Source organism: Falco punctatus (genome assembly GCF_963210335.1).
Source record: "Falco punctatus genome assembly, chromosome: 2".
Lineage (NCBI taxonomy): Eukaryota > Metazoa > Chordata > Aves > Falconiformes > Falconidae > Falco > Falco punctatus.
The window spans coordinates 72,468,641-72,485,312 of record NC_137581.1 but is presented as its reverse complement, the minus strand read 5'-3'; the positions used below and the strand labels follow the sequence as shown (position 1 = coordinate 72,485,312).

The following is a 16,672-nucleotide window of genomic DNA, read 5'->3' as shown; positions in this document are numbered from 1 at the left end:
GAAATCAGAGTCAAGTAATTTAGATAGAATAATATATGTCTTCTAAAAAAAAATCTTTAGACCTCTCTTTCCCTCTGCCCCTTTCCCGGCTATCTGATAAGTTTAATATATAGTTCCATTAATGTGAAAGGTTACTTTTGAAAGTATTTTTTATTACAATTTTCTGCTCTGATGTTGCACTGGACACTTTCTGCTTCATTTTTTAAATAGACATTTGCAACACATTGTGTTTTCTCCACGTTTTTGTCACAGCTTTTAGTGCCAATGGAAAAGATGTCATCGTAGACTTTCCTCAGCAGTCTCATTGGACTGGCTTGTTGTCAGAAATGGAACTGGTTCCCAGCATTCATCCTGGAGTCACGTAAGTGATGATTTGCATTTTTCTTAACTTGTAAGAGTTATCCTTTAGCTTTATTATGTTGTTTCCATTATCTTGACTTGTGTTACAAGTAACTTGTACTATGAAAACTACAAGAAATACACTTACTGTTGTTCTTTTGTGAAATCAGGTGTGATGGCTGTCAGATGTTTCCTATCAATGGGCCTAGATTCAAATGCAGAAACTGTGATGACTTTGACTTTTGTGAAACCTGTTTTAAAACTAGGAAGCACAATACCCGACACACTTTTGGCAGAATAAATGAACCGGGTGAGTTTCAGAATCTAAGTTTTCCTTAGATTAATTTAAAAAGCATTGAATTAGTTTTTAAACAAACAGTTCTAAAATTTCTGTACCTTAATGTAATGAAATTAGTGTTCAGACTGACCCTCTAGACAACAAAACATTTTTAGCAGATCATAGCACTGCTGCAATTGCACATGGCAGACTACACCAGAACATCAACCCTTAAGCTTTCTTTGTAGTGTAAGAAAAGTTTTAAAAATATGCCTACATGGCAGTAACTCGTTATGTCAGAATGGCATTTACAGCTACACCAAGAATAGAACATAGAATTCTGTAATCCTACTGCCTTTTGCAATCAGCCTAAATGTAGGTAAATGTATCAGGTGCATCCTGAAATACCAAAGATACTGTCTTACCCCTCACTTGCTCTTCAGCAGTTTTGCCTATCACTGTGTGGTGGCTGTTACCTCTTTTCCTCCATGATGTGGAGACTTCAGAGGGGTGTAGTGGGAAAGGGAAGCCTTTTGAAAGACTTGACATTTTTGGTTTCTAAGTGAGGAACAGGTGCAGCCATTTTCACCCCAGAATTTTTGGGGTTATGCATTATTACGCAAAACTTACCTGACGCTAGCTTTTCTTTCTTTTCTCTCCACCTGTTTAAAAATCAGTCCAATCCCTAGCGTTTGCAAGGTGATGTTGGCTTCTGGACTAAACTCCTTCATATTTACATGTAGCCAGGCTAATTGGTTTGGAAAATGATTAAAACTGATTCCCTACTAGAAAACACGAACATGCATTGCATGTGTATGATGGTTTGTTTAAAGGGCAAGAAAGACTTTCCATTAATAAATCAGTTAATACGGTTTTACAGCTAGTATGGTGTGAATCTGTAATCTTCTGCGTTGCCCTGGATAGGGTAACAAGAGTTAGTATTCTTTTAGTCAGGCTTTCTAGAAGCTGCAAAGATCAGTGAAGGAAAGTAGAAGTGGGTTTTTGCAGGGAGGAAATCAACAACTCTCCAAACTGCCTCATCCTTGAACACGATTCAGAGTTTGCAGTGTGGTAACATTAGCTGTGTCTGTTCTCCTGAAAGAGATTTTTATTGCGGGTTGGTTGCATATTTTTCATATGCTGTGGTGGTGTACAAAATTTGTGTGCTGTGGGCCTGTGTTTTGAAGCATTTGTCATTACAAATATTTATTTATATTTCAAAAGGAAGGACCCTTTCAAGTGACTACTTAGTCAAGAATGTTAGTCTTCTAAGGATTCTGTCAGTTTAAAGATGGCGTGCCCCTGTAATGTTTTATCGTTCGATTTTAGGAATTACTCTTAGTGTCTTACATTCCTGAAGAGAGTAATTATCTTAGGTTTTTTAATTTTTATTTTTTTACTAAATTATGCTTGGTTTCTTGGTACAAATCAATCATAAGTTTAAGAACAGAAAGCGTGATTATTCCAAATGACAGACATGAAAACTTGTCTGGTAAAATGCTTGAAACTAATTAAAAAAAAAAATAAATCTTGAGCTATGCCCTTCAAGTGTGAGTAGTATTACTATACCTACGTGACGTGCTTCTGTGTTCTGCCTTCAGACTATGTACTCTAAGTCTTTGATATGTTATATTTCCTTTCACATTGCTTATGGGTTTAATAAAAGCAATTTTCTTTGAGAGGTATGTGCTTAACGTTTCACTTAACCATGCAGGTCAGTCTCCAGTCTTTTGTGGGCGTTCTGGAAAGCAGCTGAAGAGACGGCATAGTAGCCAGCGGGGAATGCTACTGGATGATTGGTCAAGAATAGTTAAAAATTTGAATGTCTCATCCTCTGTGAATCAGGCTTCACGTCTTATTGATGGTAGCGAGCAATGCTGGCAGTCTTCTGGCTCACAAGGAAAGGTAACATTCAGCCATAACTGCTTTGTTCTGGCATACTTTCCTCTTAAGAGGATAAGTACCTTAAGTGAAATGTATTTGTTTGTTACCTTTGTGTAAGATAGAAGAGCACTAAAAACAAACATCGGAAGTACAAAACTGTGTTTCTTCCTAGTAAATGTGCCTATTTTTTTAAAGCTGAGCTTCATCTTTCTAAGTTACAAGGAACTTGTATGTGATATTTTTTTTTTTTTTTTAAATACAGGGTAATTACTATATTCTGTGGTTGGTTATGCAGTTACAGTTGTCTTTTCAGTACAATAACTGATGATGACAATTGTTCTTAACAGTCAACGTACCTACATTTTACTTAAGCAAGTTTGTTGCAGCACAAAAAGCACCTGTGCTCTCACTAGCTAAAACCACCTCCAAGAACTCCCTCACTTGCATAATAGAATATCTTGAGTTGGAAGGGACCCATACGGTTTGCTGACTCAACTCCCTGCTTCTTGCAGAACTACCTGAAACTAAACCATATGACTAAGAGCATAATCTGGATGCTCCTTGAATTCTGACAAGCTTGGTGCCGTGACCACTTCCCTGGGGTGCCTCTTCCACTGACCAACCACCCTGTCACACCTTTTCGTAATGTCCGGTCTGAACTTCGCCTGACACAGCTTCATTCCATCTCCTCGTGTCCTGTCACTCCTCACCAGAGAGAGGAGCTCAGCACCTCCCCCTCTTGAGGAAGCTGTAGATGGCGATGAGGTCTCCCCTCAGCCTTTTCCAAGCTGAACAAACCAAGTGACCTCATAAGTCTTGCCCTTGAGACCTTTTACCATTTTAGTTGCCCTTCTCCGGATGTACTCTAGTAGTTTGACGTCTCTCTTCTACTGAGGCGCCCAAAACCGCACACAGTACTTGATGGGGTCTCACTAGTGCAGTGTGGAGTGGGACAGTTTCTTCCCTCAACTGGCTAGCTATGCTGTGCTTGATGCACCCCGGGGCACAGCTGGCCCTTTTGGCTGCCAGGGCACACTGTTGATTCATATTCAATTTGCCATCAGCCCACGTCCCCAGATCTCTGTACATGGGCCTGCTCTCCAGCCTCTTGTCCCCCAGTTTATATGTATAAGGAAGATTACCTTGTCCCAGGTGGAGAGTCTGGCACTTGCTCTTGCTAAATTTCATGTGGTGATTGCCCAGCTCTCTAGTCTATCCAGATCTCTCTGTAAGGCCTCTCTACTCTTCAGGGCGTGCACAGCTGCTCCTAGTTTACTATCACTGGCAACCTTGCTTAATGTACAATAACTCATGTGTCCAGGTCATTTATAAAAAACATTGTTCCTTAGTTTATGGTTTACTGGCTTTATTGGCCCACAGCATTGCTTTGGGACCAGGATTTGCAGCTAGGCTTCTGTCCAGCGTGTTTAGATGCTCTGTTGATGGCTGTGCTGAGAATATTCCCAAGTACCTTTTCATCAGTTTGTCTACAGACTGTCACAAAAGTTTTACATTATATCCCATTGCTTGACCTCTGATGGTATTGTGCTTTCTCAGTCTTCTCAGTGGTGTTGCTCTTGGGTGAAATAAATCATTTGCTGCAACTGTTTTTCTTGTATTTGGAGGCTGGACAGGTGAGAAGTTCACAAAGTTGTTTTATTTTGGCCAGTTCCCATGCGTTACAGCTATTGAGTACCATTCAGAAATGTTTTCCATGCTCTCTTCAAAAATAGCACACATTTATTCTTGTTAACCATACAGTGATCCTAACAGTATTATCTGAAAATGAAACTGTGTCTTTTCTCTAGCACTGGATTCGCTTGGAGATTTTTCCAGATGTTCTCGTTCACAGACTAAAGATGATAGTGGACCCTGCAGACAGCAGTTACATGCCCTCTTTAGTTGTAGTTTCAGGTATGTGTATGTTCTCTGGGAAGTCTTAATTTTTTATTTTATTTTTTTTGTACACACCACAGTAGGTATTTGTCTGGTTTCAATTAACGTAGTCATCAATTTTAACATGCATCATGCCTGTTTATGAAACAAATACCATATCTTAAAATGTTTTTCTTTCCATGTTTTGTTTTCTAGGGGGGAATTCCTTAAATAACCTTATAGAGCTAAAGACAATCAATATAAATCCTACAGACACCACAGTGCCTCTTCTCAGTGATTGTACAGAAGTAAGTGAAATCTGTGTGAGAATTACTCTGGTATGCAACAGAAAAATAGTTTTCTGCAAGAGATGAATGAGAAGCATGTTGTGGTGATTATAGCATGGTATTTTACTTTTCCTCTAAATTAGCACTGTTTCTAGCAGTTCAGTGAAGTTGATTATCCTTGTAAGTTTTACCATAATCACAGTGTAACTCTGTAATAGCCTTAGTAGTAAATATACTTTAGGGTTTTTTATGTAAATCAATATACCTATGAACCAAGAAGACATCTCAATAAACTTAAATTTCAGGATAATTTTGGTGGGTGATAAAGCTTATTTTGGATACTTGTTCTGACATTTTTTAGTAACAGCAAGGAGGAATGCATGATGAATTTTTAGAAGATGGTAAGTGAAATCATTCTCAGATTAATGAGGCTATATGTTTTTGAAGTATGAATTATGTAGGGCTGAAAAGCCAAACATTTAAAGTTACGGATTCATTTTGTTAAGGTGACAAAGTCAAGCAAAAGTTCTAGTTTTTTTCCTGTTCTATAAAGTTATATAGGACAGAAAATATGGCAATTTTTTTTTTTTGTCTTAGTACCACAGGTATATTGAGATTGCAATCAAGCAGTGCAGGAGCTCTGGAATTGATTGCAAAATACATGGCCTCAGCATACTGGGGCGTATACGTGCGGAGGATGAAGATTTGGCTGCAGTCCCTTTCCTTGCGTCTGATAATGAGGAAGAGGATGATGATAAAGCTAACACTGGGAGGTAGGTCACTGCAGCGGCAAGGGGGAAATGAAGAACCCTGGTGTCCATATATTCCTCTAATTCAGGAGATTGTTGTAAGAATTACTACTTAATCAGGTAGTGAAGAGAAATCGGTATCTTTGTTAGAATTGTAAGTAGGTAATTTGTTGATAAGTGACTTGTTTAAGATTATCACACTGGTAAGTCAGTAGCATTTTGTGCAACTCCGGTTTCTGCGGTATACTTGGAGTTGAAAACCTAGCTGAAAACTTGATGTGTTTGTGTGGTATGGGCATGTATATATTTACCATTGCTCAGCAAAACATTCTGGGATATTTTTTTTTCTGGTTTTTAGTTGTTACAGCCACCAATTAACTGTGGTGGTGTAGTTTGAGTACTGTAGAATCAGTAAATCCAGTAAAAAGGTGTTTGTGCTATAGCATGCAGGTTGCTAAACTGGCCTTGCTTTTTTTCTCTCAATATGTTCAGCCTTGTTAGAAAGAAGGCAGCTGGGCTCGAGTCAGCAGCTACAATAAGAACCAAAGTTTTTGTTTGGGGACTGAATGACAAAGACCAGTTGGGAGGGCTTAAAGGTTCCAAGGTATGTTTCTTGCTTTCATACTTCAGTACAAAACAGAAACAGCTAAAAATAAAAAGTAGAAATCTCACACAACTCAAAATTAATTCAAATTTAATCTGAATTTTACAGTTTTATTATCAAAAGCTAAGAAGAGTAGGTTTAATGGCTTGTTACTGCTAAGACATGTAGAAGACATCTGCTGGATAGAAAATTGGAGAAAATTTGCATTTTGGTTGTTACTCTGAAATCCAGTTTAATTTTTAGCAGCCACTTAATTTGTTTTAGATGGTGAACTAATTGTTCTAAAAATATGTAGCACTCTATACATATTCTGTTCCTTTTGAGTTTGTGTGTATGAAATGAAGATACTGGTGAACTTTTTTATGTATTCTATGTTCACGGTGCAGTCATCAGAAAAAAAAAAAGTTGAATTCTGATCTTTTGATTTGTGTATTTGATTACAATTCAGTGTAATTTGAGAGGAATTTCAGCCCTGTATGAAGCCATTTGTACATAATTTTTAATATAATGCAAGATGGGAGATATGTGGTGATTGTTTAATCAATTTAAGTTACCATTAATCTGAAAAGTATGTTAAGAGAGCATTTCTTTAATCTATGTGGTAAATACAATAGTACACATTTTATCAGTAGAGTGCCTTTCAAGAAACAAAAAGTTACTCTTTTCTTCAGTTTTTTTAAAAAAACTTTACTGAAAGGGAAGTCCCTGTTTATATCACATTTCATTTTTTCTTAGATTTTGTATTTATCATGGTTTCAGTATTAAATGCTTTTTCTTAGTTTCTGTCTTTTGTCTGGTGTATATATATAAACTGGTATGTGTGAAGTGTCTGAATAATATTGGGAGCTTCATGTATTTAAAAACAAAATTCATGTGGTTTAAAAACAAAAAGAAAAGTACATATTAGAGTAACTGGTTTATTACTTAGGAATAGCTCTTCTTTTTAAAGTGTAAAACTTTAAAGCGTGTTGTCATGGTTTTTATTTCCTGTCTGCTCTAGATAAAAGTCCCTTCCTTTTCTGAAACCCTGTCTGCCTTGAATGTTGTACAAGTAGCTGGAGGATCCAAAAGCCTTTTTGCAGGTAATATAAGTTTAAAATAAATACAATTATTTAAGAGCAGAAATAGACTTCCAACTGTGAAACATTAATGGCATTTCAAACTTTTTTCTTCCTTCATTTTAGTGACTGTAGAGGGTAAAGTATATGCCTGTGGAGAAGCCACAAATGGAAGGCTGGGTTTAGGAATATCTAGTGGAACTGTGCCTATTCCCCGCCAGATTACAGCTCTCAGTAACTATGTGGTGAAGAAGGTGGCTGTTCACTCAGGTATCGGTTATTGCTGTTCTTTATATATATAAATATAACACATTAAGCCTGAAAATACTTGCTTTGCAATTTTTCTGGATGCTATGACAGCTCAGCATATCTGATACTTTAAAAATAAATACAGGTTATTAAATTCTGTCTGTTGGATACAATGTCAGATTAATAGGTCTGTTATTAAAATCTATGAATGTAGACCATACGTGGTTTCTTACTTGCTGGAAGTTAAATTTGCTAGCTTTTGAATAGTTTTTCAGTCTGATCCAAAGTGTTTCCATTATTTAATATTGCGAAATGGTGGCTTTTCTTTTTTTTTTCCCTTGCAGCACTGAAAACAGCAAATTGCACGTTCATTCTTTTTGTTTTAATGTGCCAGGAAGCCTAGTCTCACAAAAGTTTTGTGGTTTAAGTCAAATCACATAAAAACTCTGAAGAAAATAAGTAATGTATATTGGGTTGAAAGGCTTATAGAGTTACATTGTAGAAGTACAGCAGTGTCAAATATTTCTCTGAGATTTCTGCAAGACCTGCTGCCTGCTTGAAAGCTTGAAAATTTAAACTTCTGTTTACACTTTTAGGTGGCCGGCATGCTATGGCATTAACTGTTGATGGAAAGGTATTTTCGTGGGGCGAGGGAGATGATGGAAAACTTGGTCACTTCAGTCGAATGTAAGGATACCAAATGTGTCTGTATTTCAGTAAGAGAACATTTGTGTTGCATGTTCTAACACAGCTGACCACCACTATTGACTGGCAGGATTTTTAATAGAACTGGGGGGCAGAAGAATTGTGTTTGTGAAGGGATTTTTTTTAGCAGTGCACATCAACTTAAGGTGCAGCGCTTGTAGTAATCTTCAGTCATTTAAAAAGGAGCTATTCAATTAATGCAATAATTGGAAACATACTTTGTGGATAAAGTCTTTCATAATAAATTTCACATAAATTTCTTACCCCTTTCAGTAATATATAGTTTAGTCTTCCACAGAACAGCTTTGAGGAAAATTTGGATTTTCTCAGGTTTTTTATTGTATGCACACAGAGCAATGTTTTGAAAGGAGGGGTGGGCAGGGAAGGGGGAGATAAATATACCCCATGGGGAAATGTTTGTTTGCTATTCTGATACATTTTGAACACCTCAGAATACATAAAAACATTACAGTGGCCAACTCAGATGGTTAATATGTGGCAACAAATGAGTGTTCATAGGGGTATGTGTGTCATATCAATGAAAATGGAAGAGCAGTATTGTTGTTTATTGTTCAACTGCCTTATGTCTTCTATAATTTTATTGGAAGTAAGACTTGGAACCAACTCTTGGGCATGTCATGAGAGCAAATTTTCTAGAGGCCATGCATAATTTTACAAAAATAGTGGCTTTGATACACAGTGTTAGAAAACCTTGAGCTGAAACTCTTCCCTGAATTTAAAGAATATTGTAACCATATGAAAAGTTTCTGGTACTCTCATAGAAGCCTAACAGTAAATCCCAGTTCTAATTTCTCTCTCATGAAGAGTGAAGTTAGGATGGGAGTGTCATCTCTTAATCTTGCTATCTGGCTCTGTGTCCACAGATAACAAATGGCTTAACTTTGGGCAGTGACAGGATATCAGTTTTCACTTTGTATTACACACTCTTTGATTGATTCATCACTTTGGTATTTTGGCTTTGTCACCTAAGTTTTGTAGCATATACATAAAATATTTCATTAAATAAACTTTGAAGTACATTAAAATAGTGTAAACTTTAGATTTAATGGTGCTACCTGAAGAGTACGTCTTGGAGTCATGATGTTGCATATTACTTTAGGTTAATGTTAGTTATTGCACAAAATGTTTTTGGATTATGAAAGTTGGAGTATGTTGTACGATTTTTTCATAATGAATGCAATGATTTCTTTACTCATTTTCTGTAGGAACTGTGATAAACCCAGATTGATAGAAGCATTGAAAACCAAACGCATCCGTGATATCGCTTGTGGCAGTTCTCACAGTGCTGCCATTACCTCAAGTGGTGAACTGTATACATGGGGTCTTGGAGAATATGGAAGGCTAGGACATGGAGATAATACCACACAGCTGAAGCCTAAGATGGTAAAATGTTTCTTGTCTCTGATGAAATGTGAATGTGTTTGTTTAATAAATGATAACAATAAAAGCTGAAGTACAGTGAAAACCCATGAAAGCAGTACGAAGGCATCATTTTGGAGTGATCTAAATTAGGTTTTGCTATACATGCCTCTAACAATGGGCAAGCTATTTCAGGAAGGCCAGAAAGATCCACTCTTTTCCTTGGGAAGTGATATGAAATGGCTGGTGCTGTTTAGAACATTCATGTCCTGCATCTACTTTGATACATAGGTGAAAGCTGCTACTGTTGAGTGATGTTGGACCATAAGTGAGCAAGACTTGATAACCCTTTGCTAAATGGCATGCTCAGGCTGGGCACAATGAACAAGATCAGTCATAAGATCTTGAAAAATCTCTGTAAAGTTTCAAAGAAATTATGTTTTAAAATGTCTTGCTTAGTTTTTCTATTTTGCAGGTTAAAGTGCTCCTTGGCCACAGAGTCATTCAGGTTGCTTGTGGAAGCAGAGATGCTCAGACTCTTGCTTTGACAGATGAAGGTAGGAATATCTTGTTTCAGAACCGTTATAGCACATGGAAATGCTGTGATCATTGTTTGACCTGCAGTTTGGTGTTTGTTAGGTTTGGTGTTTTCTTGGGGTGATGGTGATTTTGGAAAACTGGGCCGAGGAGGAAGTGAAGGATGCAACATTCCTCAGAACATTGAAAGACTGAACGGCCAAGGTGTTTGTCAGATTGAATGTGGTGCACAGTTCTCATTGGCACTGACCAAGTCAGGAGTGGTATGGACATGGTATGTTATGTTTGCCAGAAACTATTAACAAAGCAATTATTGTGAAGTATATCGTGCATTTATTGCTATTTGACTGTCTTAACTCTGTCATTTCTGAGTGGCCACTGGAAACTGTATTTTTCCCTGTCGCTTTCCCCCTCTTAAATTTTTTTTTTGAGTGACAAAAGGAGTAAGAGGAAAGGGAATTGGCAGTCTTTAAGAATGTTTTGCAAAATTTTTGTTCGTTCATTCCTTCCTTCCCCCAGCTTGTCTTAACAGTGTTATGTCTAGTCATAAAATCTACAGCTACTTCATGATGCTACAGGTCTACAAGGAGTTTTTTTGCCTCTTTCAGCTGTGCATGCCTGCACTTAAGGGTGGCTGAGTTGCTTTGAGGCTTCTTGAATTTGTGCTGGTTTGAGGGAGAAGTCACAATGTATGTGTTACAGCTTTTTGTAGGCATCATACTAGTCTCCAGTGTAACATAACCTTTTTTGAGAAAAATTGGTGGTGGTGAAGAGCAGAACTGAGTGAATGGTTACTAAAACACAGTAGAAGAAATGTCAAGGGTTTTTTTTGTCTGTACATCACTTTTGCCTGTGGTGTCTTTTTAGTGCAGTTTGTGTAACAGCTTTAGAGAATTTAAATTATGGAGGCTTTAGAACCTATATTGAGGCTTGCAACAGTGTGGAAAAAACTCAATTCTGAAAACATGTTAGTTCCTGTTTTTTTGTTTTTTTTGTTTTTTTTTTTTTCATGAGAGTAGATTTAGAGAGCCTGTTATTGTTAGATTTATCCTCTGTAATATAAATCTGTCCCAAGTCTATCAAAACACATTGATTTTCTAAGTATTATAAGTATTTTGATTTGGGAAGCTGCATTGACAGAGGAATGTGTAAACAGTGGAATTGTTTTGAATTTTACACTTACTATCTGTTGCAGGGGTAAGGGTGACTACTTCAGGCTAGGCCATGGCACAGATGTGCATGTTCGAAAGCCACAAGTTGTGGAAGGACTGAGAGGTAAAAAGATTGTGCATGTGGCTGTAGGCGCACTCCATTGTCTAGCAGTTACTGACACTGGGCAGGTACGTTGTGCATCGTCCTTCTTTTCTCTTTTTTCCTTCATCCAGAAAAGGTTAAACTTAAATTGTTGAGGAGGAAGAGTGTAATAGTGTCAGTGCTGATTAAATGGAATAGAAGTTTCTAATGATATTTATTTGCTTTTTAAAATCTTGAGTAAAATATAACCATGATTGTAATTTAAAATATATTAGCTTTTGTATTACTGTTGGAGTTTAAATGTTCTTGTTGTTGTAGTAGCTTTTGTAATGTTTTCCTAGCTTATGTGTTATCTCATGATCAGTTCCCTGCTTCCCACTGTCGAAATACAGAAGCAGTCATAGTATTCTGGACAGGTTTTCCTGCAGTGATCCAGCATTATCATCATAGTATTTATTCAGATCCCCAATGTAATTACTATGCAACTAATTCTTCTAACTTACTGTTCACTGTGAACATTGAATAATTTATGAATCAACTGATGATTTATGAATTGGTGATGATTTATGAATCATCTGATAAAATGCTGCTATAATTTTTTCTTTTTTTTTTTAATTCAAGTGTATGATAATACCTGCATTATTTAATGGAGGGGGGGGGAAAAGTCATGGCAATAGGTTCTCTACAGTGTCAGATTTTAATAATACAAATCACTAAGATTCCTTTGTAGGAATTTTTAAGAAAAGTATTAAATGCGGCAACCAATGAAGCAAAGTAATATGTGGAAATGTTTACTGGCAGGTTTATGCTTGGGGTGACAATGACCATGGGCAGCAAGGCAATGGAACTACTACAGTCAATAGAAAGCCCACTCTTGTCCAGGGCTTGGAAGGCCAGAAAATCACTCGGGTTGCTTGTGGGTCTTCCCACAGTGTAGCATGGACAACAGTGGATGTAGCTACACCATCTGTTCATGAACCAGTCCTTTTCCAGACAGCGAGGGACCCTTTGGGTGCTTCTTATCTTGGTTGGTATTTATTGCCTTATGTTGGTTGTTTGTGGGTGTTGGGTTTTTTTATGCCATTGGAGAGTTCGCTCTGTGTGTGGTTTAATAGGTGATAAGAGTGCAAAAACAGAACTGTCTTTTAGAAAAACGCCACAAAACAACAAAAACCCATACACTCCTCTAAAAAAACCTCAACAAAATCTCTTCCTGAAAGTGAAAGTTGTAAAGGTCTTGTTCAGAAGTAGCATTAATTCGACCTTCTGTTGTTCTTCAGGAAATTAAAATGCAATATGCTTTTATCAAATGTCCCAGAGCTTTATGGAGGTAATGGTAGATGGATGCTACTGTAATATTGGTCGTCTTAAATGTTATCTCTTTCTCTAATTCTTGATGTTATGTTACCTTTTGTTTCTCAGGTAAGCGACTTAAGAATTAAGGAGGCAAAACAGCCCCAAACATTTTGCTAATTAAGCTTTCTTGTGGACAAGGCAATGCATTTAAAAAAGAGCAAGGAATATATATATATAGGATTTGATTGGTATTTTTAAGGGTATCTAATAAATACTCTTGCTATTTGAGAAATTTCTGTGTAAGTAAAGCTTGTTTTAGATGCTGATCACCAAAATATTTATTACCAAAACTGTATTACCTTAATCTTCATGAGTAAATAACAAGGTAGTACACTATTTTATGAAAGCCCTTATTGCAAAGCCTTAGTGTTGACTTCAGTGTTGTAACTGTAGGCACTGCGTTTTAAGAATCTACTGTAGAATTAGTTTTACAATCATCTTTGTGACTTAACTGGAACTGATTTATCTATTTTGTTGTTATGTATTATACCATTAAAAAAAGTATGCTGTCTTTTTTTTTTTTTTTTTTTTTTTCCTCACTCCAGGTGTTCCTTCAGATGCAGATTCTTCTGCTGCCAGTAACAAAATTAGTGGGGCAAACAGTTCCAAGCCGAATCGCCCTTCCCTTGCTAAGATTCTCCTGTCACTTGATGGGAATGTTGCCAAACAGCAGGCATTATCTCACATACTGATGGCTTTACAAATCATGTATGCCAGGTAGGCATGCAAACATTTCTGTCTTTTGCAGAGCAAAAGATGATATAATTTACCATCTGTTAGGGTCTCTCTGAGTCAGTATAAATTGTTTAACAAATCTGGACTCCTCAGGATAGGCCCAAACTTCATTTAAACTTTCTTTCCATGTTGATGTTAGCTTTATGCTGTTGTGTTCTCTTTACAGAAGCTCCCCAGTGCCTGGGGGGAAAAAAATGTTTATTTAGCAATGCTCAAGTAAATAATGTAAAAGGAGTGTAAGTAAATCATGATAGACGATATGGAGGGAAGCAGTGGGGCCAAGGTTGAAACAACAGTGAAACATTAAGGTGCCCTCCATGTTGTTGGTAGAGAACAAAGTATTTGTGCTAAAACTTACGAAGAGGAACTTAGGTAAAATAGTGGCCTTAAAACACAGTATTTAAGCATCAGGCCCAAAGGAGAATGGAGTTAACTAGTCTCTAAATTCCTGACCTTGGAAACCTTTCCTTATTTTATTAAGACAAGTTAATACCACTTCTTCTGAGTTCAACAAGAGAGTATAATTAGTTTTATATTTATCTGCCCTAAATGATTTCAGGGATGCAGTTGTTGGAGCATTGATGCCTGCAAGTATGATTGCACCAGTAGAATGTCCCTCATCATCACCAGCCCCCCCCTCAGATGCTACTTCTACAGGAAGCCCTGCAAATGGAGATGAATGCACGCTTGGAGGAGATATAGAAGAGAGGCTGAGCCCAAACCCATGGCAGGACAGGAGAGGAGAGGTAAAGTGTCAGATTAATTTCTCCATCAGTGTTTAACAGTAAAGCCGAAAAACATTGTCTTGTTTAGTTTGATAGTAACAGAGCTTAAACAGTTCTTTCATGCTTTAATTTCAGGAGTGGGTAGTCATGTGTCAGATTTGGAAAAACTAAAATTTCGGTGTGGAATCAGTTTTGAACTCTCAGAACGCACTGTCATTTAAATGCAATTGTGATGATTTCTAGTAGTATTTTAGAGTTAGCATGGACGTATTAACCATTTGATCAGATATTAAATTCATTTCACAGGCGCAATCTTTAAAAAAAAAGAAAAAAAGTCAAGACTAAACTTATATTTAACCATTATTTAATGAAATTTAATTGTAAACTTATATCAACTAATGTAGACAGGAGGGCCTGAATAGAATTCTGCTCTGATTCCCAACTGCTCACAGAAGCAGGAAAAAAGGCTTGCTATGAAGAGATCGTTTCCTTTAACAAATGATTAATTTGACATGTATTATTAGGGCTTGTCTTCTATGTTGTAGACTTTTCTGCAGGCACTCATGTTTTATTGTACGCTTTTCTAGCAGCTGGCATTGAGGAGGGTGTTGGCTGATTTGCTGAGCTAGGAACATAAAATAGAAGGCAAAAATACAGGGAGCATATCTTGGTTCTGAATTTATGGCTGGTTTTAAATTGCTGCTATCTTTGAACGTAAGCCCTTCTAATAAATAGTTAGACTCTTACAAGGTTTTACAGTATTTTGTTGCAGCTTTTGTTAATGGTTTGTTTTGGCTAGGTTGTTTCCTCAGAAGATGCTGTGACACCATCTGCTGTAACTCCCTCAGCTGCTGCTGCATCTTCTCGTCCTTTCATTCCAGTCACAGATGATCCTGGAGCTGCCAGTATCATTGCAGAAACCATGACAAAAACCAAAGAAGTAATGTTATTAATACCTTCCTTAAAACTTAACTCCTTACCATGGTTTTATCAAGCAGTTTTGCTGGTTTTTTGTGCTTTTAAAGTTATGCTATAAATTACTGCATTTTTAAAAATCATTTCGAAGACAGTACTGTTGTGTGGGTGTTCTTGTTTTGTTTTGTATTTTTTAGGATGGGTGTTGTGTGGGGTTTTTTGGGGTTTTGTGTATGTGTCTTGATGCTAAAGTAGGTTAGTTTTAGGAATGCTTTTTCATTTGAGGAATGGGTTTAACAATAATTTGGGGCCATGTAATCCCAGGTTTATAAAGTGTGTTTTAAACTACCTTTGAACTTCTTCAGACAAGTTAACTTGTTCAGATTCAGTGAAATATTTCTTTCATCTTCACTGTCTAAATATTTCTGCAATTTGTTTTGTAGGATGTAGAAAGTCAAAGTAAAGCATCTGGCCCAGAACCGCAGTACTTGGATGAGTTTACTAGTCTCTTAGTACCAGATGACACGCGAGTCATGGTTGACCTGCTAAAGCTTGCTGTGTCCAACAGAGCAGGTGACAAGGGAAGAGATGTTCTTTCAGCTGTGCTGTCTGGTATGGGCACAGCTTACCCACAGGTCAGGTTTTGTTTCTTTTGCATTTGAACTATGTACTTTTTAGTAATAGCTTACTAGAGTATTTTCTTGTATTTGAAGTGCAGTTCAGCATACTGAGAAACTTAATAAACACGAAGATTTGACTTGAACTTGAATGCATGTGAAACTTAATGATTTTACTGGAAATACTACATGAATATATGCATGTGCTGCAAATGTCAGTGACAGACTATTTCCTCGTCTGTCATGCTGCAATTAGACATTAAAATAGAAGATTAATGAAATGTATTTATGTGTTGGACAAGTGGCTGTGGCTATTGGAATGAAGCTGAATTAACCAAGCCTATTTCCTGGATCTGTGGAATGTTAGTTTAAAAACTTACATACTGGTTTTGGTTTGCATCTGAGTTTATTTCTCAAACTGATGCAGTCTTCATTGCTAGCTAAAAATGCTGTTCATGTACTGTTAACAATATCATAATTATTCTTAATTTTTAAGATTTTAAGTTTGATGCATTGAAGTTTCTACCTATTTAAAAGGTATCCACAGGTGTGAGTTTTTTGGGGACAACTAACAAACAGAACTAATGAATACTGTTAATACTGGATACCAGCAGCTATATGAAAGAATGTTACAAATCATAAACTATAGAATATCTCCTTGTACTAATGAACTGAAAGTTGTTTAACCTTTGATGTAGCTTTACCCATTAAACAATTTTTTCTGATAAGTAACAGTGCACTTCTTTAAGATGGTCATAAGATGTAGTTAATTTACGGCTTTGCGTTGCTCAAGACTGGTTTGAAACATCAGAAGTGATTATGCAAAGCTGAGTTTTGTGTTCTTTTATTAAACTTGGCTTCACTAACCAAAACAATGAATAGTGACTTTGCTAAGGAGTGCACATTGAATCTGAGAATTTTTATTTATTTATTGATGGTATAAATGACAAGACTGCTTCAGTTTTAAACATTGAAATCTTATGCTATCTCTGTCCTGAGTAAACTAGGACTGTAGGAGTGCCTAACTGATGCTATTCATGCAGAGGCAGTTGAGTGGTATTTTCGAACTGTTACTTTCCCTGCACCCTGGTTTTCATTGATCGGCTATCTTACACCCATGTTCTTG

General features: G+C 36.9%; 1 protein-coding gene across 4 annotated transcripts in view; it reads left to right on the top strand.

Annotated features, from left to right (window-relative positions):
• The window catches only part of HERC2 (HECT and RLD domain containing E3 ubiquitin protein ligase 2), a 112,525-nt gene that overhangs the window by 66,163 nt on the left and 29,690 nt on the right, over nucleotides 1–16,672 (top strand). For all 4 annotated transcript variants that reach the window (XM_080377359.1, XM_080377361.1, XM_080377358.1 and 1 more), the window contains 19 exons: nucleotides 253–361; nucleotides 510–649; nucleotides 2,331–2,521; nucleotides 4,309–4,414; nucleotides 4,592–4,683; nucleotides 5,260–5,435; nucleotides 5,904–6,015; nucleotides 7,016–7,097; nucleotides 7,200–7,343; nucleotides 7,919–8,009; nucleotides 9,254–9,431; nucleotides 9,883–9,964; nucleotides 10,047–10,218; nucleotides 11,140–11,284; nucleotides 12,000–12,225; nucleotides 13,100–13,271; nucleotides 13,849–14,035; nucleotides 14,814–14,954; nucleotides 15,373–15,564. In XM_080377359.1, the coding sequence (XP_080233485.1) occupies nucleotides 253–361; nucleotides 510–649; nucleotides 2,331–2,521; nucleotides 4,309–4,414; nucleotides 4,592–4,683; nucleotides 5,260–5,435; nucleotides 5,904–6,015; nucleotides 7,016–7,097; nucleotides 7,200–7,343; nucleotides 7,919–8,009; nucleotides 9,254–9,431; nucleotides 9,883–9,964; nucleotides 10,047–10,218; nucleotides 11,140–11,284; nucleotides 12,000–12,225; nucleotides 13,100–13,271; nucleotides 13,849–14,035; nucleotides 14,814–14,954; nucleotides 15,373–15,564 (2,738 nt within the window). The remainder of the gene's footprint in view (nucleotides 1–252; nucleotides 362–509; nucleotides 650–2,330; nucleotides 2,522–4,308; nucleotides 4,415–4,591; nucleotides 4,684–5,259; nucleotides 5,436–5,903; nucleotides 6,016–7,015; nucleotides 7,098–7,199; nucleotides 7,344–7,918; nucleotides 8,010–9,253; nucleotides 9,432–9,882; nucleotides 9,965–10,046; nucleotides 10,219–11,139; nucleotides 11,285–11,999; nucleotides 12,226–13,099; nucleotides 13,272–13,848; nucleotides 14,036–14,813; nucleotides 14,955–15,372; nucleotides 15,565–16,672) is intronic.